Below are 24,656 nucleotides of genomic sequence, written 5' to 3'. Positions count from 1 at the left end.
GTTTAACAAGAACATCGGGGGAGGGGCAGGAAAAAACAAGGGGAAATAGGCTACCTTGCATAATGACTAAGCCATTTCCAGTCTCTATTCAAGCCTAAGTTAATTGTATCCAATTTGCAAATGAATTCCAATTCAGCAGTTTCTCGCTGGAGTCTGGATTTGAAGTTTTTTTTGTTGTAAAGTAGCGACTTTCATGTCTGTAATCGCGTGACCAGAGAGATTGAAGTGTTCTCTGACTGGTTTTTGAATGTTATAATTCTTGACATCTGATTTGTGTCCATTTATTCTTTTACATAGAGACTGTCCAGTTTGACCAATGTACATGGCAGAGGGGCATTGCTGGCACATGATGGCATGTATCACATTGGTGGATGTGCAGGTGAACGAGCCTCTGATAGTGTGGCTGATGTTATTAGGCGCTGTGATGGTGTCCCCTGAATAGATATGTGGGCACAGTTGGCAACGGGCTTTGTTGCAAGGATAGGTTCCTGGGTTAGTGGTTCTGTTGTGTGGTATGTGGGGGGGGGAGAAAACCTGTATTTGTGCTGGAAATGGCCTACCTTGATTATCATACACATTGTAAGGAGAGTGATCGCTTTACATAAGCTATTACCAGCAGGAGAGTGGGGTGGGGGGAGAGAAAACCTTTTGTAGTGTTAGTCACCCATTTTTTCATGGTTTGTGTGTATAAAAACGTCTTCTGTACTTTCCACAGTATGCATCTGATGAAATGAGCTGTAGCTCACGAAAGCTTATGCTCAGATAAATTGATTAGTCTCTAAGGTGCCACAAGTACTCCTTTTCTTTTTAGATAATCTAACAAATCTTTTATTATATGTAGCGTCTTTGATTCCATGATGGCTCTTTAAGAAATAAAGATCAAAGAAAATTTTAGATGTATTTCTATTACCCTGGAGTTTTAAATATAAAGTAGTAATGGAAATTTCCCATGTCTCCTGTGTTGGTTTAAAATTCACTGGCTGGTGATGTAAGTGGAAAGATTTACTTACATTTTTTGTAGGTTTGACTATTTTAAACTATCCTTTCTAAGTGTTTCTTAATAGGCATTTAAAAATAATAGAATTGAATGCATTTTTTATTCTTTCTCTTTATATTGAACAGTACTTTTAGTCAGTCATATCCTGGATTCCTCAGTCAGAGTTTATTCACTTTTTTTTTTTTTTTTTTACTCAGGCAAATTCCCACTGAAATCAATAGAATGAGAATGGACTGCAGGATTTGAGCCTATTAGAATACATATATCACAACATTTTCTAGAATTAAATGTGGTAATAGTAAATCTGTGTAATATAAATATAAAGGTATTTTGCAGTGTTTTTCTTACTGTATTTTGTATCATAATAAACAAATTACATTACATTTTAGCAATAGTATGATGATTTTGTATAGGTTCTATTAGTTGTATCCTTTACAAGCAAACTATATGAAATTATTTATGAACTTTTAAAAATGAAAATATCAAGTTTGTCAAATGCTGTTTACATTAAACTCTAGTAGCAATTACATTTTGTGTTGGACAACTTGGGTGAGAGGTACACACCTTCTGCACTGTATTATAGTTCCAAAAATGTAACCTTACATGTGTTAGGAAATATTTGGAACTGTACAGCTAAACACACAAAGGAGAACGAAATAGTTTGTAATTCTTTTAATGCAGAAAATCTGACTGTTTTTGTTTGTTTGTTTTTTAGGGGTCCATTCAGTGTTGTGCGGCGATGTATCAACAGAGAAACTGGGCAACAGTTTGCTGTCAAGATTGTCGATGTAGCAAAATTCACCTCAAGTCCTGGATTAAGTACAGAAGGTAAGGGAGGACTTTTAAGTAAATTCTTGTTAATTTATAAAGCAGTTGTTTTTTCTGTGGCTGACTTCCAGTACCTAACTGCTAACTTTGAAGATCCTGTTTGTTCAATGTTCCACATAAGTCTGAACCAAAGACTTCCTGCACTGGAAACTTGGAAATGCGTGGATCCTGCTAAATCTGCTCAAGTTTTAGTAGTTTTCATGGTTGTCTAGTTATAGGACTATGTACTAGGAAAGAAGTTGTCTCAGACCTCTTTTGTCCTGCCTAGAATCCTTTTGGAGAGGAAGTACTCTTGGTTAGAAGGAGAAGATGGACATGTTTTTATTAGTTTTTCCTTTCTGTACATCTATATATTCTTTTCAGCAGTCTGGATTTAGGAAGTAATTCCTTATGAGCCATTAACTTGGCTGTGCTGAAAAATACTCACCATAGAAGGGGCAAAAGTTATACCAAACTGATGTTTATACATAAAAGATTGCCACCAGGCCATACAACATTTTTAAAAACAAAATTCTTACCTCACCCAACCTGGTTTAGAACAAACCACTAAGCCTTTTCTGAATTAAATTTGAAAATGATGTAACTTTATTTTGGGTGGATTAGTAGTTCAGTTTCTTCACACGGCCAAGGAAGATGATAGTGTTCTTTGAACGATTGTCCATGTACATTCCACTTCTGGTGCTCATGTGCATGAGATTGGATTCTACTGGACAGCAGTGTCCCTGGATGCTCTTGTGCACCACCACCCTACCCTCCACACACATTCAAGGACGTAAAGGGTGGAGCAAGCCCAGCTATCCCTCCGTTCCTTCTTACTGCCTATGGCTGTAAAACGGAACATCTGTAGCGTCTGCTTTTCTGCACAATGTGCAACTTTTCTGATTGTTGTGTGTGTATGTGGTGATATAGTTAGAGTAGTGTTCTCCTTTTTACGCTAGTTTGGGGATAACACTAATAAAGGAGTGTTATTTTTAGGGACTTTCTAGTACTGGGATTTTGCTGCTTTGGCTGAAACCTGGAGTTCAGAACATCCCCCTCCTTAATAAGGGCACTCAAGGTGCCATTTTCCTTTCAGAATGGGGCCTGTCCCTTATATTGCTCAATCTGTCACTTTTTCTCCAAGAGGATGCAGAAGGTGAGAGAGACCAGTCTTAAACTTTTTCTCCTGGAGCACTCAGTGAGAGCCTCCTCGGGACCAGAGGAAGGGACCCTACCAGGCCTGAACCAGCTTCCTCTGTCATGGTTCCTGTGAGCTACAGCTCAGTTCCCAGCTCCTGGGCTCACTCTTCAAAGAAACCTTCATATACTGAGACAGACAACGTAGCTGTCTTCCTGCACCCAGTCATCTAAAAGGAGTGGGAAGGAACATCATGCTCATAGTAAGTACAGGCCTAGGTTTCCTCTTCCTAGGATGTAGTAAAATGAGGCATTGCTTTCTTCAGACTACTCAGGCAAAGGGTAGGTCAAAGCCCAAATCGGGTTCCTCTTACACCCTGGCAAAACCTGATATCTGAATGTGTGGTACTGTCTTAGGCAGAGGTCTGCACTTCACCCAGTACTGACTTCTTGGTACCAATATTTATATACACAGTACCAATGCCTCCGGAACCCAGGACGCTAGTGCTGACCCTTACGATACAGATGCTCCTCGCACTGACTTTCTCACACCAAACTTATATTTGGTATCAAGTGATCTTGTCGTGATTACACAGCCTAAATCACCATTACTATCCTCAGCTATGAGTGTGCCTGTATGTTACAGATAACCAATACTATTAATGTACCAGTCACCTCTTCAGCTACAGTAGTAGGGGAGATTTAAGATGCGATAAGGATTTCTTGCCTTGATGCGAGAAGTGGACTAGATGACCTCTTGAGGTCCCTTCTAGCCCTACATTTCTATAATTCTGTGAAGACTAGCCTCATCATTAGAGGAGAAATTCTCTTCCCTTCTTGCTCCCATTCTGATCATAGTAGGGAGGTATCCTGCACCCATTCTCCTCATTCCCATGTATCTGGTCAGATGGAGGATCGAGGAGCTGTCATTTTAGGCATAGACCTGTGGAATCTGAAAGAGAGCACTCCTCTTTGTATCTACCCCTGTAACCCCCAGTCCTTTACGCCTATAATGTCCAAACTTGGCCATACTGGACTCTTGCGGGGATGCAGCTGATGAGGAAACTAACTCCTCCTGACCTCTCTAGAGTTACATCTCCCTTCGCTATAAAAACTTGTAGAGTTGCACAAGAGGTACAGCTGGCACAAACTCGTTGTAAACTGGGAAGAATAACTCCAAACAGTGGCACGCTTCTTCCTCACCTGATGAACCAGTTATGCACTCTACTTCCACTCAGCCTAATGATTTCAAAACTTCTGTGTCACATGGCAGACGTGTTAGAAATGCCTGTGGCGGTAGTGCAGGAAAAATTGCAGAAGTTTCTAGACAGTCTGCACTCCTCCTTATCACAAGAAAGATTTCAAGCCACACTAGATGTGCCCACCCACCTACAAGCTCACCCCAAGACCATCGGTGAGGACTTATCTCATATGGCCTCCTGCATGTATGTAACTCAGCATACCAGACTTCATCTTCAATGCATGCAAAGAAGTTGAAGTCTGTATATCAGCCAAGTAGGCATCACCTGAGTGTGTCAGTGCATGTCCCCCCAGAAAGTCCTGTCATTGTTAAATTAGTGGAAAGATCATCTGAAAGTCTGCAAGGGAATACCATTCTCTCCGCCACTGCTATTAAAGATGTTGGCGATAGAGACTTCCACATTTTGTTGGGAAGCCCATTTGAACAACCTTGAAACATAAGGTATGTGGACTCCTCAGAAAACACTACTTCACCTAAATGTTGTGGAGCTAAGAGCTATTTGGTGGGCGTGCATGATTTTCCTCCTGCTTATGAAAGATTGGCAAGTCAAATCATGATGGATAGTACAAAATCCATGTTTTGTGAAAACAAATGACGGGAGCAAGTTCCATCCCTCTATGTCAATAAGCTGCATGTCTGCAGAACTTTTGTATCCTCCACGGAATTAAAAGCAGTATACCTCACAGGATTACAGAATGTGCTAGAAGATCACCGCAGCAGACACTTCAGAAATGACCAGATGGACAGTGAAGGACACTGTCCAAACATATTTCTCAGGTCAGGGGTCATCCAACCATAGATCTTTTTGCCACCAGAGAATACTCTGGAAATGTCAAAAGCTTTGTTCCAGACGAAGACACAATGCAGGAATTGTGTCTAATGCATATATGATACTCTGGTTCCAGGGCCTGAGGTGTGTTTACCCTATAAGTGCATTCATCCTGAACATTCTCAGGAAACTCGGGCAGGAATCACCCAGGATCATCATCAAAAGCTCTAGCAGAGCAGAAGCAGTTCTGGGTCTCAGATCTAAAGAATCTCTACATCCAACCTCCAGTACCATTGCCTCTACAGCCAGATGTAATATGGCAAAAAGACGGTAAGATCCACCCTATAGAGTCATACTCCCTGGACCTCATGGCATGGATGCTGGCTAATTTACCTCAGTTGAGCAAGTTCTCTTTACTGATGTCATAACATTCTTATCCACAGGACAAAGGACTCTACAAGGCAGACTTATTCTGCAAAGTGGTTCACTGTCTAAGCATGCCAGTTATTTCAGTCTCTAGCTCAAATACCCAGTGTACTGGACTACCTTCTATTATTAAAGAACTCTGGACTCTCCATGACTCCCTGAGTGTTCATCTCACAGCCCATTTCAGCTCTCTACCTTCCAGTTATGGATATCCACAGTTTCACACCATATGGTAGCTAGATATCTTACAGACCCTTTGGGAGTAGTGTCCCCCTACTTGAGATCTAAATGTTGTACTGGCAAGGTTAATGAGCCCACCTTTCAAGCCATTTGCTACATGTACTCTTTCTTCTTTCCATCAAAGTAACCTTTCTGGTAGCAGTTCCATTGGCCACAAAGGTGACTGAGATACTAGGGCTAATTACTCCTGGGGAAATTCTATACCAGTGCGCAATGCAGAATTCCATGTTTCACCTGCAGAATTGAGGCTGCAGAGCTACTGGACACAACTAGGGGCCACTGAACTCTGCAGAGCCCAGCTCGCAGTGAGTGGGATGCCCAGCCCAGCGGGGATGGAGGCTGCGTGCTCTCGCTGTCTGGCTTGATCTTCATTCTCCCTGGGTTGGGAGAGGGCATGGGAGACCCAGCTCTGACAAAGGGTGTGGAAGGGGAGGGCTGCACCATGTCATGTCCCACGATGGAACAGTAAAGAAGCTGGGGAAAGTAAAGGCTCTGGGGGTACAGGTGTCTGGGCGGGGGGAGGGGAATGTGGGTGTGTGGGCTCTGAGGGTGATTGCTGAGGTTGGGCTCTGGGGCCCCCCACAGAGTCCCCTCCAGCTCCTCCCAACTGGAATTAATTTGTTATAAGGAATTCTTTAACTATCTACTCCTTAGGGAATCTTTTTTGTTGTTGTTGTCTATATTGTTGACATACTTGTTGACAGGTATTTTGAAATAAATTACCAAAATACTGACACTGGAGTGATTATATTGTGTTATTTTGACAAAATATGCAGAATTTAAAAAAAAATTTGGCGCAGAATTCCCCCAGGGGTATATGGCGTACCAAAGTTCACATGCAAACTCCTGGAGAATATGATCTTAATATTCTCTATTAGGAACGCTGAGATACAATACTGCAGTGTTTCAAAAATATTGTTCATTTAAAAACTCTTTACTAAAAGAAAAGACAGCAAATTGTGAACTTACTGTTGTACTTACTGTAAGAAGCTTCAGCCTGGAGTGCATTTTTACAGAAGAATTATCATAAAGAACACACACACATATACACTCTCTCTCTCTCTCTCTCTCTCTCTCTCTTACTGTAGCAGTGCAAATGGCTTTGCTCTAACAAAAATAATCAAACTTTGAAAAAATCCTATAGTCTCTGAATAGCAGTTGTTACGATTATAAATTGCTGTGGCATATTGCCTGAGTGACTGCTGGCTTGTAAAGAAAAACCTATTTACTGCAATGTTCTTTCCAAAAGTACATTCCATATGTGTTGCACTTATGTACATGGACATAAAAAATTACTTGCTGGCTATGCACGTGTTTACAATGGTTTTATAATAGAAAGAAGAATTTCATTTAATGCCTTGTAATGGTGTCTGACACCTAATAAATCTAATATAGATTGAATTCTATTGGAGCTAAACATTAGTGTTCATGGTCTTGCCTATTGTTTTATCAGTCTCTATAACGTTGTAATTCATCAGCTCTAATACAGTCTATTGATGCCATGTCACTGTTCAAGTGGCTGCATGGTCTACTGGATTAACACTGGGTCTTGTGCATGATAACACACTACTGCAGTATTGCTGACACTTTGTATTCTTTGTCCTTTGGAATATACAAATGAATATGAGAAGATGTAAACAGTTTGAATATTTTTAAATATCAGTATAAATGAGGTTATCCTGTACTTCCACGACACAATGTTCTAGAAAACATGAAAAATCAGTGATTCTTTATTAAACTAGTGAAGTCTTTAAAAATCTAATAAGAATACCAAAATAATCCATGTAATTTCAGATAATTGTTAATAGTAATGCTCTAAATTGTTAACAAACAGAAATGTGAACAGTGTTGTCCTTCTTTCTGATACTTTTATGCCTCGTGAAATTTTTACTACGCCTTTTTCTTTTTCTTTTCTTTCTCTCATCACACTTTCTCTAGCATTCTTCCTTCTCGTTTCTTTTCCTGTTGTGTAACTTAGTCTTTCCTGGTTTGGAAAAGTTTTGAGTTTTGCTGAACCAAGTGTTCTGAAAAGACACCAGCTATCAACAGTCAGTGTTAACTGTGTGTTAACAAAGATTTTTGCCATGCCACTTCCAATTTTTTTTCTTCTTAAACAAAAAAAGAAATGTTTATTGGTAGAGGTTAGTGGTCATGTAGGCAGTTGTAGTTTTCACACAGGTTTGCAACTGATAACACTACTGTTGCTAGGTAATTATCAAAAAGACCTAGCTTTTATGTAGCGCCTTACATCAGTAGGTCTGAAAGTTTAACATCATTATCCCCATTTTACAGATGTGACAAGACTGTTTTCTCCTTTTCAGTGCAGGGCTGTTTAGAAGACATATAGCTTTTGTCTCTTTGCAAAGAAGTTGAGACTGAGCAAGTACCTACTAACTGATGCCAGGGGAATGGTCATGGCCTTGTCTGTAGGGACTAGTGCTTTGATCAGTGGGAAGAATGACTATAAGGCTCACCAGGTGCCTCTCAATTTCCAACATATTGCATTGATGCATACCTGAACTTTTCTGGTTTTTAGAGGTTTGAGTTTTGCTGAACATGACATTCTGGAAGGGCATGAGATATCTCTGGATAACCTTAATTCTGCATTAATGAATGGTTTTTGTCAGGGAATTTCCTAGAGGTGTGTGAGGGTGTTTAACAGGAAGAAATGTGTTATAGAAGTTAGTGGTCATTTAGATGGTTATAGTTCTCAGGTAGCTTTGCAGTTGATAATATGGCTCAATAATAATAAAAAGACCCAGCTTTTATACAGCACTTTTCATCCGTAGCTCTCAACAAATTTTACGTCATTATTTCCATTTTACAGATGGAAAAATGAGGTGAGGTGACTTGCCCAAAGTCACCCATCAGGCCAATGGCAGAGCTAGAAATAGTGTCGGTTCAGTGATCTTTGTAATGGTTCACAGAGTTGCCATGTGGTTCCTAAGAGCTTCTCCCCCCCCCCCCCCCCCGTATGTTTTGTTATAGTGGAATGGGGATAATGGTCATGCCTGGAAAGATTGCAATGTGTAGTTGCTAACAGGACCGACGAGAGAAGTCTCATCGATGGTGTGTCCCCCAAAACCTTGACAGTTTCATCACATGGCGCTTACAGTAACCTTAAGCATGTGCGAAAAATGTGTGTTAGTCTTCTCCACTTCCTGCTGCACAATTCCTTGCAATCTGTAGCTCCCCCGCCAGCATTTCCAGCTCCCTCCTTCCCATTTCCATCCCATTAAGCTATTAGTTGGCACCTAGAAGCTGTTAACATATAAGAAGGCTCCTTGCTGTCTCAGATCCTCTGCTACTGTGTACTCATTTCCTTGGTTATTTGCCTTGAGCTGGTTCCCTCACTCCCACTACCCACACCCACCTGTGACTCCTGGGCTTGTTTCAGCCAGGCTTACCCAGCTATGCTGCAAGACCATGCAGCCATCTGTCTCTCCCTGATATGCTCTGGTCAGCCCCTCCGCCCTGAACAGGGGTGATGTGTATCTTAACTATTTATTTTTTCTGGATTTCAGATTTTTAAATTTGCATTACCTTCAGTCAGCCACTTCCCTAGCTCACACAGAGGGGCAGGGAGAGTGGCTCAGTCCCTTGCAGAGGGGTAGGGCTCCACCAGATCCAGCACACACATGGAAAGGGAGAAGTCAGGGCTGGCAGGTCCCTGCCACCACCCCTAGAACTCCAGCGTGCTCTGCTACCCCTCACATTCTTCAACCTCTCCCATATAATACCTGCTGTCCATTCCCATAATGCCCCATCCAGTACCTCAAATCCAAACCTGTCTCCTTCTATTCCCACCTGCTTTCACCCCAGTCACCACTCCCCTCCCTGTGAGCCTTTGCATGTGTAATTTTTCCCCCATAAATAGTTTCAGTGCCTTCTGAATATTTTGATGTACTCAGATTACATTAGTAAATTAATAAAATAAAATTATTTGGGAGTGGAGGGGGCGGAGGGACTTTGACAAGGCAGATTTTGTCCCAAATGTTTACAGTTCATTCTCAGGCTATGGCACACTTGCAGCTGTAGAACGCTTTGGGTTAAACCAGCCTTCAGAGAGCGCAGTAGGGAAAGCGCTGCAGTCTGTCCACATTGACTGCTTCAAGCGCACCGGTGTGGCCACATTTGCAGCACTTGCAGCAGCATTGGGAGCGGTGCATTATGGGCAGCTATCCTAGCATTCAAGTGGCTGCAACGTGCTTTTCAAATGAGGGGGGGGGTGGAGTGTGTTGTATGTATGTGTGGGGGGGGAGTGGGTTTTTGGGGTGCTGAGTGTTTCAGCATGCTGTCTTGTAAGTGCAGACCCCCCGACCCCCCCCCCCCCGCCTCTCTCACTCACTCAAAGCAAAGAGTAAATGTTTGTCCAATCAGATAAGCAGCCGCTGTCTGAAACGGAGCTCTGAAATGGCACTTCCGCATTTGGGCAGCGATTTCACAACAAAGAGAAGAATGAGCAGTTGTCTTAAGGGGATTATAGGATGTTTCCAGAGGTCAATCACAGTGCAGTTACTTAACTCCTCATTCACACTGACCCTGGATCGTCTCAGCCAGTACGCAACAGCCATTATCCCTCTCGCGGAGGTGAAGTACCAGGAGCACTCCAGCCAGGGAGTCAAAGCGCTCTATGTGCCTTGCCAGTGTGGACGGGGAGTAAGGTAGAGCGCTCTGGGTGGCTTTATTGTGGTATGAAGTGCAAGTGTAGTCAAGCCCTCAGACTTCTTCACAAGGTGGGTTTCAAACTTCAAAGTTTCAAGTTTAGATAGGTGTTAAGTGGCCCATTCATCTAAACCAGAATGTTCTTGGATGAAAGAGACTACCCAAAGGGATGAATAGAGCCTGAAGCAAAAGCTCTGAGACATATGAACTGCTCCATTCATGTCAGTGGGTATTCCCGCCCCCACCCAGTGCTGGGGAGTCTTTGATTTGAGAGAATCCTAGAATTATAGGACTGGACACAGAGGCACCAACTTCCTGAATTCCTGGGTGGGTGCTCAACCTCCACTCCGCCCCTTGCCATCCCATTTCCCCCCTCCCCCCAAGTCTTCCTGCACCCCCTCCCCTCCTCGCTCTCTCCCTCAGCACCTTCTGCATGCTGCTGAAAAGCTGATTGCAGCAGGTGGGAGGCGCTGGGGAGGATGGGGAGGAGCTGATCGGTGGGGCCCGCTAGCAGGCAGGAGAGTGCCGGGGGGGGAGGGGAGGAGCTGATCTGTAGGGCTGCCAGTGTGTGCTAAGCACCCACTATTTTTTTTTTTCCGTGGGTGTTCCAGTCCTGGAGTATCTATGGAGTCGGTGCCTATGACTGGAAGGGACCTGTAGAGATCTTCTAGTCCAGTCCCCTACACTCAAGGAATGACTAAGTATTATCTAGAACAGTGATTCTCAACCAGGGGTTTGGGGTTTCAGGGGGTCTGCCAAAATAAACCAGAGAGCAGGGCTGGTGTTACTTGCTGGGGGCACACGGCAGAAAGCTGAAGCCTGAGCAACTTAACTTTGAGGGGCTCACTGTGGCATGAGGCCCTGGGCAATTGCCCTGCTTGCTACAACCTAATGTCAGCCCTGACTTTTAATCTACTTGATATGCAGAAAAACGGTAGTGGTACAGGTGGGCTTTCGAGTTTTATAGCATGTTGGGGAGAGTTCTGGTCTATATCAGAAAGAAAAAGATTGAGAACCTCTGATCTAGACCATTCCAGACAGGACTGGAAGGGAGAGGTTATCTGGTCCAGGCCTCTGCACTCATGGCAGGACTAAGTATTATCTAGACCATCCCTGACAAGTGTTTGTCTAACCTGCTCTTAAAAATCTCCAATGATGGAGATTCCACAACCTCCCTAGGCAGTTTATTCTGGTGCTTAACCACCCTGACAGGAAGTTTTTCCTAATGTCCAACCTAAATCACCCTTTCTGCAATTTAAGCCCATTGCTTCTTGTCCTATCCTCAGAGGTTAAGGTGGATAATTTTTCTCTCTCTTCCTTGTGACAACCTTTGATGTACTTGATAACTAGTATCATGTCCCCTCTCAGTCTTCTCTTTTCCAGACTAAACAAGCCCAATTTTTTCAGTCTTCCCTCACAGGTTATGTTTCTAAACTTTTATTCATTTCTGTTGCTCTTCTCAAGACTTTCTCCAGTTTGTCCACGTCTTTCCTGAAATGTGGCACCTAGAACTGGACACAATATTCCAGCTGAGGCCTAATCAGTGCAGAGTAGAGCAGAAGAATTACTTGTGTCTTGCTTACAACACTCCTGCTGTGCAGCCTAGCAAGATGTTTACTTTTTTTGCAATAGTCTTTACACTGTTGATTGATATTTAGCTTGTGCTCCTCTATGACCTCCAGATCCCTTTCTGCAGTACTCCTTCTTAGGCAGTCATTGCACACATTTGTATGTGTGCAACTGATTTCCTTCCTAAGTGGAGTACTTTGCATTTGTCCTTATTTAATTGCATCCTATTTCAGACCATTTCTCCAGTTTATCTAAATCATTTTGAATTTTAATCCTATCCGCCAAATCACTTGCAACCCCTTCCAGCTAGGTATTGTCCGCAAACTTTATAAGTGTACTCTCTATGCCATTATCTAAATAATCGATGAAGATATTCAACAGAAAGAAACCCAGGACCGATCCCTGCGGAACCCCCATTGGATATGTGCCTTCCAGCTTGACTATGGGCCACTTATTATTTAGCAGGCATTAATTGACAATGTGCGTCATCATCTGTGTTGTGCTGCAGCTGCACAAAGGGCTGTCATGAAGGCCCCAGCGACACTGGTTAGTTGCACAGAGACCATGCCTGGTCTGGAACCTATTCAACAGGGACCGTTGGTGACAGGGCAGGTCAAAACCAGGCCGGCAGATTGTGGGATTGGTGATGAGGGACTGGTTGTGGATTAGAACAGATATTCATTCCTCTCGCCCGAGTGTTTCTGCCCTAATATCCTGGTATGGCGGATGAGACCATAATGGGTGATGTGACGGCAAACGTGCAGCTGGTGGCTTAAAAAGGTTATTGTGCAGCGGCAGGCTTGGGTTGGTGCGTACTTTCTCCAGTGACTTGCCAGTGGCAACCTCTCGTCTGATATAAGGAGGAGCAATATTGCTCAGAACTGGAAGCCCTGGGAGTGGAGTTGGACACAGTGTTCCGGAGATGATGTGCATGGCGCCATGTAACTGCATATTCACCAGTTTGGTGTGTGATGATCCACTCCGCCACAGTACAGTACTCCGCCATCGACTACCAGGTGGCAAGAGCTGGCATCTGCAGAGTTGGAGCACAGGCACCCCATGACAAACCTGCCAGTTTGCTAAAGATTGTTACACATCTTAACTTTAGCTACTGCCTTGTTCAGGTGGGCATGGTAACTCAGTGTGCTGTCTGAGGTCACACTTAGATGGACCAGATCTTCTTCATGCTTCACCTTCTGACCATTCAGATAAATATTCAGTCCTTGCGTTCTGCTAGCATGATGAAGATGGAACAAACTGGAGACTGTTTTCATGGTGCTTGGCTGGAGGCACCAAGACTTACAGTAGTCAGCTAACTTTACCATGTCCCGTTTTAAGATGGCATCAAGCTTGTGAAACGTCTGGCCCCGGGTACCACAACAGATGTCATCTACGTAAATGAACTTACTTGACTCCATTGTTGGCAGGTCATTGATGTAAACATTGAACAGGGTTGGAGAAGGCACAGAGCCCTGGAGTAACCCACTGCTCTGTCATCTCCAAGCACTTGTCTTCTCCCCCATATGGACTCTGAATTGGCTATCACGGAGGAACAGTTCAACCACGGCTGTGACCCAAGGTAGCAGGACCCGTGATACCTTCACGAGCAGGCCAGTGTGCCATACCGTATCATATGTCACTGTTAGATTGATGAAAACAGCACCTGTTTTCAAGTTTTTCTGTGAACCACTGATAACTACTCTCTGAGAATGGTTTTTCCAACCAGTTATGCACCCACCTTATAGTAGCTCCATCTAGGTTGTATTAGGAGCTCCTTAAAGGGATGGGATCCCCAGAGCCTGGCACACAGATACAGTACAGGAGACTGGTGCTGAGAAGCTGCCCTGCCCTGTCTTCCTTTTAGATTGGATATTAGGAAAAACTTTTTCACTAAGAGGGTGGTGAAACACTGGAATGAGTTACCTAGGGAGGTGGTAGAATCTCCTTCCTTAGAGGTTTTTAAGGTCAGGCTTGACAAAGCCCTGGCTGGGATGATTTAACTGGGAATTGGTCCTGCTTTGAGCAGGGGGTTGGACTAGATGACCTTCTGGGGTCCCTTCCAACCCTGATATTCTATGATTCCTCTAGTTCCCCTGCTACACACCCCCATACCTCCTTTCCAGTCTCTCTCCACTTCTCACTTTCCCTGTCAGCAAGCATTCACATGATTTAAATTTGTCTTACAAAAATAATTTGATTATATCCCTCCCCCTCATCCAACAAAACAAAACAGCCATCAGTGTCAGGTTGGAGCAAGATGCTTCTTTTTTCTCCACTTTAAATTCAGATTTCCACCCTGGGTTGGATTGTGACTTAGTGGCTGGATGGTGCTTGGATTCAGTGACCATACCTCACCCGTGGAGCCACATGGGTCCTCTGATGTAGAGGTAGCTTTCCAGATGATTAGTTTTCTCCCTGCATATATACAATGTAATCCATTAGGCTCATGATTTAAGTGTGTGAGCCTATAACCACGTGGCACACACCTAACTAGAGAAGCAAACTCCTTTTAAAAATAATATTTTAATTTGATTTTCCACAAAGGGCTAGTAGGTGCTATGCACTCTGTTGAGGTAACCCTTAACCATGACCTTGATGCGATGATCTGAGTCATGGTTGAGCTCCATCTGTATGTTATACCAATAAAATAAAAACCAGCAGGATCTTATTAAAGGGAAAAAGGCAAAATACCACATTTATTGTGAATACAGAAAGAATCATAGTAAGCAGTTAGTTATAGCTATAACATTCCATTCAATCTCATATTTATTCACACATTCATTCATACAAACACATACACACAGGTTCTGCAAGGTTATCATAGTTACCAGCCTTAGAGTTGCTCATGCCAAGCCACTGGCCAGGTGGCCTGGACATGAGGAGGGAGCAGGGCCTCGTCAGATGCTCATCTGATGCTCCTGGAAGTTGGTTTGCAGAATCAGACCCCAAAGTTCTCACGTTTTAAGAGTCTATTTTTGTAGGAGTTTCCTCCTATGCCAATCTATGGGAATTGCTTCATCATGCTGTTGCTGAATCAATCAGCAGATGTCACATTCCTGATGGCTCCGTGCTGCCAGATGTTATCTTGTTCTTTGGTTCTCCCATTCTTGAGGCTGTTGGGTGGATTCCAGTCTGCCCTCTGGGGGTCCTCTGGTTATTTCCACTTGACGCCTTCTTCAGCTGATGGACACTGGATTCTTAGGCTGGCACCTCCCTGATCATTCAGTTATTATCCACACCAAGCATCCATCCACATGCATACTCTATCTCTATTTTAATCACAATTGTTAATACAACAAAAGGGCGGGGAGTCTCTGGGTGCTGTTTCTGTTGTTAGAGTATTGCTTTGAGTCTCTCTCTCTGTGAATTGCTTTGAGAACAGACTCTGTCTTAGAATGTACTAACACAATTAGCAGCTTGCAAGTTTCACACACAGAGGCAGAGAAACAGTACCAAAAACCAAGAGACCTCTTAATTAGTAATACCCTGGAATTTAAACTCTGGGGAATCAAACTCATTTGTGATTTTAATACAGAACTTCTTTAATATGATCCAACATGTATGCAAAAAAAAGTTACCAGAAAGTGTCAGCTTTAGAAAAAAGTTGTCTTTTTCCTAGCAGTTGTGTCTTGGGAACTCCCTTCATAGAATCATAGAATATCAGAGTTGGAAGGGACCTCAGGAGGTCATCTAGTCCAACCCCCTGCTCAAAGCAGGACCAGTCCCCAGTGTTTGCCCCAGATCCCTAAATGGCCCCCTCAAGGATTGAACTCACAACCCTGGGTTTAGCAGGCCAATGCTCAAACCACTGAGCTATCCCTCCCCCCCTACCTTGGCTAAGTGACCCCAAATTTGGATCACTGACCCTATCTGGAGCCCCGAGGCACATTAAAATTTGGTTACATGGATTGTTTTGAAATAGATTTTAGTGCATTTAAAACAGTTGAGCTTTAAAGAGAAAGCTGGTCTTAACCTTAATTCTAGCAGAAGCGCCTCTTTGCTACAGTAAAGTATTGTTGGTGTAGGTAAGGCATTTAGATATCTCAGTAGTTATAACAAAAATATTTGACTTGTGCTTTGTAAATTGCCATCTTTAGTGAGGGACATAGAAGTGTCTCTGGAAACAAGGATAAGTTGGACTACAGTAGAGACTGGCCTTTTACTATTTCCTTAAAGTTTAAAGCAACAATTGAGTGGATGCTGTAAATAGTCTTAGTTTCACATCTTACATAAGATGGGGAAAAAAAGGAGATTGCACAACCCCGGACAAAATTTTATGCATAGGATTTCAAATTGTGTTTGGCTTCTACTTCACTTGCAAATCTAAACCATACCAGTTATTTTTACAAGGCATCTGCTGTTCCTCTGCTTTTTTTTCACCCCACGGCAGGAACTCTGGCTTTCTACAAGAAGCATATCTTTTAAAACTGTACTGCTGCTTTGATATTTAAGATCCCTGACCTGTCTGGTAGCATGTTCTTTCGCTTTGGTTTGGATTCTGTTAATATGGCGGTTTCAATCCAGAAATCGTTTTCAGATAGGTCAGTTGATGGATTTATACCTGCTCGGAAGATGAAATTTGTGCAGCATAAAAATTGTTCTTTCCATTCTAACCAGTGAAGTTTTATAAATTAGTGTATAGACAAGCTTGCCAATATCCTTATTCTAGTCTTAGTTTAACCACTCGAAAGCTTCAACTAAACAGTGCCACAAAGATCCAGGGAGATCACATGGCCCTCACGAACAAATGAAGGACTTAAAAGGAATATGATTATTTTATACTTTCTTCATTGTGCCAAGATTCATAGTTCCATTATAATGGGTACATCAGCCTGCTTGCAGCTTTAGACAGATCCGGACCTGTCAGTCACAGGAAGGAGGGGAATGCCCTTTACTCTGAAGTTCCCAATTTTTTGCCTCCACAGCATCTGGCAGTCAGTCAGACCCCTCTGCTGCAGCGCTTTTCTGGGGAAAACTCCAAATGCCATTTCAAATTTCTGAGGGCACATCTACACTGTATACTTAGGTTGACCTATGTTAGGTCGACTTACAGCCACCACAGTGTTTACTGCAGTGGCTGATGTCTACACTACCCTCTTACTGTCGGTGGTGCGCATCCTCAGCAGAGCACTTCCACCGATTGACGAGGGGCAATGTGGGAGGCTGAGAGCCAGGGCTTTCAACTCCATGCAGCTTCCCGCCAGGAGCCCAGCCACGCCGAGGCTTCTCGCCTCCCCGCTGGGAGCAGGGGCCAGCCACCCCCAGGCTTCTCACCTCCCTGCCAGGAGTGGGGAACTGGATGGGCACAGGCAGCCAAGGGCAGCTGGGCTCTAGTTATGTGACTTTATTGTCAATGTCATGGCTTCTTCATGGAGCACTGAAATTGACAAGACAGCCAACAGCCCATGTAAGTAACGCAGTGTCTACACAGACACAGGCACCCTATTTACACCAACATAAGCCCTATGCCTCTCAAGGAGGTGGAGTTATGGTGTCGGTCTAGTAAGGCACGTACATCAGCGGGACAAGGATGTCATTTGTACACTGACAGAATTAGGTCGATGTAAGCTGCCTTACATTGACCTAACTGTGTAGTGTAGAGCAGGCCTGACATTGAGGCAAACTATTAATGTCTGTCTAATTCCTAGCCCTGTTCCTGGACTGTATTTTATTTTTTTTGGCAAGATTGTCCCCTCAGCTCTTCTCCTTTTGAGGTGTTCACAGTGGCTGGTGCCCCTTTATGCTCGAGAGAGAGTGGGATGAACAAAAGCCACAGGCAAAGGTTTGTCTCTCTCTCTTTCCTCTCTTATTGACTATCTCATTAAAGATCTGTGACTGTTCTGGGTGGAAGGCAGTTCTCCCTGTCAGCCCAATCTGGCCAGGTTTATCACAGGCTGGATTGAAAAAGTAAACTCCGCTGTACAAGAAGCGGCACCATCTTGGCAATTTGATCTGGTTAGGATTGCCTGAGACCCCGGCCCCCTGCAGGAAAGTTGCTGGCGGGCTCCAGCCTCTCCAGCAGACAGGTAGGTGTTTGTGTGCGGGGGGAGGGGGGAATCTTGTCCACCCTGCCTCTGCCCTGATTTCGATGCCCTCACCCCTTGTTCTGGGGACCAACCCCACCTCCATCCCGCTGTGCCCCGATTGTCCCTGCCTCAGCCCCTCATTCCAGGGACCGTCCCCTCCCTCTGCCCCACCTTGCCCCTATTGGCAGAAAGGCAGGCTTCGTATCAGCTCCTCCCAGCCCGGCTCTACAGGCAGCAGGTGAATCCTGGGACAGGAGGGAGTGAACGATGGGAGGGAGGAGCAAATGGGGCTGGGGCGGGACTGGGGGCATGGTCTGCGGGAAGGGGCAGGGCACAGGGTGGGGTAGGGTGTCCGGTTTTCAGCAGTTAGAAAGTTGGCAGCACTAATCTTGGCAGGGGCTGACTAGATCAGAGGTCCTCAACCAGTGATATGCAGGGGTTTTTCCAGGAGTACATCAACCATAGGCACTGACTCAGTGGGTGCTCCAGGGCCGGAGCACCCACGGGGAAAAATTGGTGGTTGCTCTGCGCCCACCGGCAGCTCCCCGTCCCACCCCAGCTCACTTCCGCTCCGCCGCCGCCTCCCCTGAGAGTACCACGTCCCCACTTCTTCCCTTCACTCCCAGCGCTTGCCACTGTGAAACAGCTGTTTTGCGATGGCAAGCGCTGGGAGGGGAGGAGGGGGAAGAGGCAGGGGTGCGGTGGGGATTTGGGGAAGGAATCCAATTGGGGCAGGGAGGGGGTGGAGTTGGGGTAGGGACTTTGGGGAAGGGGTTGGAATGGGGACGGAGTTGCGGGGAGGGGATCAAGTACCCACCGGTGCTGGGAAAAGTTGGCGCCTGTGACATCAACTCATCTAGATATTTGCCTAGTTTTACAACAGGCTACATAAAACGCACTAACAAAGTCAGTACAAATTAAAACTTCATACAGAGAATGACTTGTTTATACTGCTTTATACACTATACACTTAAATGTAAGTGCAATATTTATATTCCAGTTGATTTATTTTATAATTATATGGTAAAAATGAGAAAGGAAGCAACTTTTCATTAATAGTGCACTGTGACACTTGTGTTTTTATGTCTGTTTTTGTAAGCAAGTGGTCTTTAAGTGGAGTGAAACTTGGGGTGTGCAAGACAAATCAGACTCAATCTGGAAAGGTTGAGAGCCTCTGGACTACATGACCCTTGTGGTCAATGCTTAATTTTTAATGAAAGAGGTGCTTGTGCTCAAGCAATTTTGTTACTTTTATAGTTGACACAGCAAATCCAGAGGTGCTGGGGCTCTGAACTGCCAAGCCTAGTGGTGCCGGGGCTCAGCTCTGGCAAGCCCTGGCACAAATTAAGCACTGCTTACGGTCCTTTCTAACCCTATGGTTCTATATCTAGTTAGAAGGGAGACTCCAGTGAAGATGATAGCTTGCTGTAAATAGTTTGTACTTTTAGTTAGTTGACTAGGGAGAGGAACTTTTGGTAACCCTGGAGTGTGAAGTGCTGTCTCCAAAGTACTACACTGAAACTGCCTAACTTATTTTATGTAATGTTCTCACACTAAACTGTAGTCTTAAGATCTCTAGCTGCAAGCATATCTTTCCTACTTTCTGTGTCCACCAGCTTCCATATCATGAATAGACTAAAATGCAAACAAATACAGATGCCATTAGGTTTAAAATTAATCCACTGACACTGTTTGAGAGATGTGATATTGAAGTAAAATGCATCATGGGATGATGATCTATAATATGGCGTAGGGCTGCTTTTTCTGTCAAACCTCCTCACAGAACATTCTTTTCCTCCTTTCCATTTTAATCTAATTACACTTTTCTTTCATTGGTTTCTTGTTTTGGATGAGTAAGGATCCAGTGAAAAATGTCTGCTTCTTCTTGCTTCCTTCACTACCTCCTTGTTCAAATTTTTTTTGTTGAGTTTAGGGTTTTTTTGCCCTGTGCTTATTCCCTACATTTTTTTCCTCGTTTAAAGTATGCTTTCCCATTTAATCGAAAGAATTTATATCTAAAAATGGTTCCCTGAAAAAAGTAATAGTGGGAAACCAACCTTGCTAAAATGAAAGGGAAAAATTGCTATAAAGGTGCCTGTATTTTGCGTGAAGGGGGAAAGGATGTAAATGAAATAAGCTGCTGCTTGAAGTGGCATCAAAACATTTTCCTGACGAATTGTGCATGTAATGGTCTACATAAAAAGAATGGGGGAAAGGTTATAATTTTCCATGTCATGTTTTTGTGCTAAATGTGACCCAGAAGAGAGAAAGTGTGTTCCTCGTGTAAGCTTTGGAGGTGTGCGTAAGAAAAACCACCACAGTCACTGGCCAGATTCTTTTAAAATCAGCTATGTCTACACTACTGCAAATGTCAGCAAAATTTACATCACTCGGGGTATAAATGTTCCACTCCCGAGCGACCATAAGTCACACCAACATAAGTCACACAGCTTATGCCACTTGCTCCCTCCCATCGGCATAGAACGTCTTTGCCAGATGCACTCCAGCGGCCCAGCTGCATTAGTACAGCTGCACTGCTGCAGCACTGTATGTGTGGATGTGGCCTAAATCAGAAGGCTAGAAACTGTTTAGATACTTTTCTCTCGTACTGGGTCAATTTAGATAATGTAAAGAACTTGCAGAAAGAGGATTATTTTGTACTTATGGAATAGGACAAGCGATGGCAACATTGCCATACTTTCCCAGACATTTATATACCAATAATTATACTCAGGTCACTTAAATTTTTTCTTAGAATGTTCAGAGTAAATTTTATGTTCTCATTTGTCAATTCCTCTCAAAGGGAAATAAAGTAGTGATGTAACCTTTACATGTGACAGTCCAAAATAGGTGCAAAAATGTGTGATGTGTACAAATTATTACACTTCATGATTATAATTGAAATCCTGGAAAAGGAGGTTCAGGGAGCAAGATGCCCAGGAAGACCCAAACCACATAATTAAAATAGCAATAATTCAGATTACCTACTCAACATCTCCCATCACAGATTAGCCATTAGAACTGTCAGCAGGTTCTCCAGTTTGAAGGTAAATTGATTGTTAAGGATCAGATAAAGTGAAAGGGAGAATGACTGATGACCAACTCATGTTTGTTTTCTTTTAATAAAATGGATACATTACATTTTGAATTGAATATATGTAATAAAATATCATGACTTCTGATAGAAGTTCCTTATACTAAAAGGTCAGCACCAGACACACAATAATCAAAGTGTTGAGGTTCTGTTGTAACTTTGTTGAAATCAAACTGTCCCTGAAACTTTTCAATTTTGATGAATCTGCGCGTTTCGAAAACAGTTGCTGGAATTTTCCACCCAGCTCTAGTGCTGACCTTTCAGTATCAGAAATCTTTCATGAGAGCTATATATTACTAAATATACAGAGATGATTGGATGTTTAGTTCAAGAAAGTCCAGTAACCATTTTAATTAAAAGAAATCATACAGGTTGGCCTCAGTTGTTTGGGCTTTTTCCCACCAAGGTCACCCATATTTCTCATTTCCCTCCTCTCATTTGATCAGATTTCAAGACAGTGATTCAGAAACTGATTTTCTTTACTTAATGGCCTTATTGTTCTGTTTTCCCTCAGATAAATTACCTACAGTAGCTTTTTTGCTTCCTTTGTGGTTGGAATTGTATAAATCAAGCTATTTAATTGTCCTTATAGCTTATGTGAAAGGCGTTGATTAGTTCTTGAAGATTCACTACTTAGTAATTTAGCCTTTTGTTATTGGTATGGTGTGGTGAGTCAGAAGTTATCTTTGCAGAGGTATTTTTGTATAAGAAGGCCTAATTATGAAAAGATTTCTTCTATTTTCCTTCTGTTTTTGAAAGGATTTTTTATAATATAATACAATATAACTCAAGTCTTTTCTTGAGAACAAGCTGTATTAAAAAGTCACACCAGATTTACTGGTGATTTGCTTTTCATGGCATTCAATTTAAGAGGAAGTTATTGCACCTGAACAGTTTTCTACAATAATCCTTTATCTCTGTATCAGAAACAGCTCCATATCTGGAATTTGACAAGATAGTTATCACTTCTATTTGTACCATGTTAGTTTTACTGCTGCTTAGTCAGGGTTTTCTTTTCATTTTGCAGTAGAAATACATAAGGAATTTGTAGGGAACAAAGGCTTACCTACATGAGCTTGATTTTCTTATCACTGCAGTAAAACATCTTAATCTAAGGCTGGGTCTACAATCAGATCGATCAGACACGCACACACCCAGCCACCCAAATTTCTCAATGTTGATGCCACTAGTTCAGTGCTACCAGTGGAAGTGTTATTGGAGGTATGGCTCCAGCTGCCCATTGTGGGAGAGCATTCTGGAACATGTAGTCAGTGCGAGAGTCTGGCACTGAAAAGATAGGTTATCCATTTACAGACTGCAGTTGATGTGAATACACATTTATGCAACGTTTTGAAGCATAGAGCTTAAAATGCTCGTAATTATATACTGATCATAAGAATGCCCATATTGGGTCAGACCCAAAGGTCCATCTAGCCCAGTATCCTGTTTTCTGACAGTGTCCAATGCCAGATGCTTCAGACGGAATGAACAGAGCAGGGCAATCATCCACCCCCTGTCATTCAGTTCCAGCATCTGGCAGTCAGCGGCTTAGGAACACCCAGAGCATAGGGTTACATCCCTGACCATTTCGGCTAATAGCCATTGATGGACCTCTCCTCCATGAATTTTCCCCCTTATCTATATTCAGATTTTATCATGGATCTCTGTTGATACAAATTCAGTATAACGAGAACATTTTTAAAGGATGCGTCTAAATGACAATGTCATAATGAAAGTGGCCCATATTAGGTGTGCAATTTCTGATATTTCAGCAAAATTGGAAACAAATGTTGGATCATCAGATTTGTAGAAACCAACTTCTGGAGAATAAATTATTCCTAACTTTAACTCATTCCATTGTTTCATAGAAATTATCTTCTCTTGTTCTAGTTAACACTACCCAAGCTTTTCTGAATAAATTTAAATAAAAAAAAACCAAACCCTCATTTGTTCTTCCCACGTCACATAGCTGTGCTGTATATAAGTGTAGACTATAATCCAACCTCACCAATTTTTATTTATATAATTGGTGTCATAGTGGTCGGTCTGTCTGAACTATTTCCACAGTGTTCATTCGGGCACTGTATTGCCTTGTGCTGGTGCACTGTACTGTTGCTTCCTGCATGTTGCGGGGGAAGCAGCCTATGCAGGCTACTACGTCCCCAACTCACGCAAGGGAGTGTGAGTGGGTGTAGATTTGGCGACCCACCTCCCATATATTCTTGGTGGTCTAGTTACACTTTTGTGTGCGCTGAGGGGCATATAAAGTGCTACAACACATCGGCCAATCACAGTTTAGGGGCATTCAAGAGTTGTGAGGAGGCTGGGAGGTGGGAAATTGACTCCCAGGGTATATCTACACTGCAGTGTAAGCCCATGCTTGAGCCTGGCTAACCTGTCTTGTGTGTGTACTGTAATGGCATTAACTCAGAGCAGGTTCCCAGGACTCTGCAGGGTCCAAGCTCGAGTCAAGCCAGGACCCAGGGTCTGAGCCCTATTGCTTTGCAGTGTAGCTGCAGCCCTGCTAGACTCAGCCTGAGAGTCAGCTGGAAGTATCCCTCAATTCCATGGGATAACTTCCTTAGTACTCTCTATCCCAACAATCTGTAATCCACTCTATTGAAAACAGAAGCTGCCGCACTCCCCTCCTGGCAAATGGCAGCAGCTCCGGCCAGTGTTAACCCATTCTGTTCTCATCACTGATCAGTACGCACACTATCAGAGAGCCTCCTGGGTTGCAATGGAGAGAGAGCCAAACCTTTTGCAAAGTGAGCTGCTTTCTGGTAATGTGCAGGGTGGGGAGTAAAATTGTCCCACAGTGCACCACAATCTTAGGGCTAGAGCAGCCACATTTCGGGTGGTGGTGCGCTCAGGGGGCTCTGGGTTATGGTTACTTTGACTCAAGTCTGCGCACTGCAGTGTGGATGCCAGAGCCCTAGGTACAAGCCCAGGTTAGAAAACTCTTAATGTAGGGTTTAAATAAGTGTAGACATTCAAGCCCAGGGTTCCCGAACATGGGTTAGCTGACTCAAGTCCTACTAACCCTGGGCTTACACTGTGGTGTAGACATACTCTCAGTCAGTGTCTCCTTCCCAGGCTGCTGCATGGACAGCACACCATGCAGCACTTTGCCTTGGGCTAGATTGCAAGCTGATCATCTCTCTCTTCAGTGTTTAGCCAGACAGTCGGCTGTACTGATCGTTCGCCATTTGGTCTGTTCCTGCGCAACCGCGAAGGCTTGACGGCCTGAGAGCCCAACATCAGAACAGACTTGATGAACCCATGTAATAGGGGGTGGTGATCTAGCCCTTTATTTTCTGTTCATTTCTTTTTGTTCTTAAAAATAATTTGCTCTTATATTTATTAATTGAAACAGGTTTGATGCAGTGTCTAAAGTGCACCTATTATTGAAAATTTTGTTGAAAGCGTTCTATGAATCATCTTGGTTTGAATTGTAATTGCGTGGGCTCACATGATGGAATGGCCTTGCTCCTGTTTTTTGGTTTCTACTTTTTGTACTGGTCTATTGGCATGCGTTTAACCCTTATTTTATGGACAGTAGTTTACTAGGGGCTGTATATAGCCAATTTTAAAGGTAAAATGCAGATTTTTTTTTCTGAACTCTTTAAAAATAACTGATTCAGTATAATTCTTAAGAGGGAAAC

The 24,656-nt window shown here is 43.3% G+C and overlaps 1 protein-coding gene across 16 annotated transcripts in view; it reads left to right on the top strand.

Moving 5' to 3' along the window:
• Positions 1–24,656, top strand: part of CASK (calcium/calmodulin dependent serine protein kinase) — a 421,703-nt gene that overhangs the window by 112,798 nt on the left and 284,249 nt on the right. For all 16 annotated transcript variants that reach the window (XM_073358759.2, XM_073358724.2, XM_073358808.2 and 13 more), the window contains exon 2: positions 1,713–1,825. In XM_073358759.2, the coding sequence (XP_073214860.1) occupies positions 1,713–1,825 (113 nt within the window). The remainder of the gene's footprint in view (positions 1–1,712; positions 1,826–24,656) is intronic.

Source organism: Lepidochelys kempii, chromosome 1 (genome assembly GCF_965140285.1).
Source record: "Lepidochelys kempii isolate rLepKem1 chromosome 1, rLepKem1.hap1, whole genome shotgun sequence".
In the NCBI taxonomy this organism is placed as follows: Eukaryota; Metazoa; Chordata; order Testudines; family Cheloniidae; genus Lepidochelys; species Lepidochelys kempii.
The sequence above is the reverse complement of the archived record's forward strand: the minus strand, read 5'-3'. Positions and strand labels throughout refer to the sequence as shown.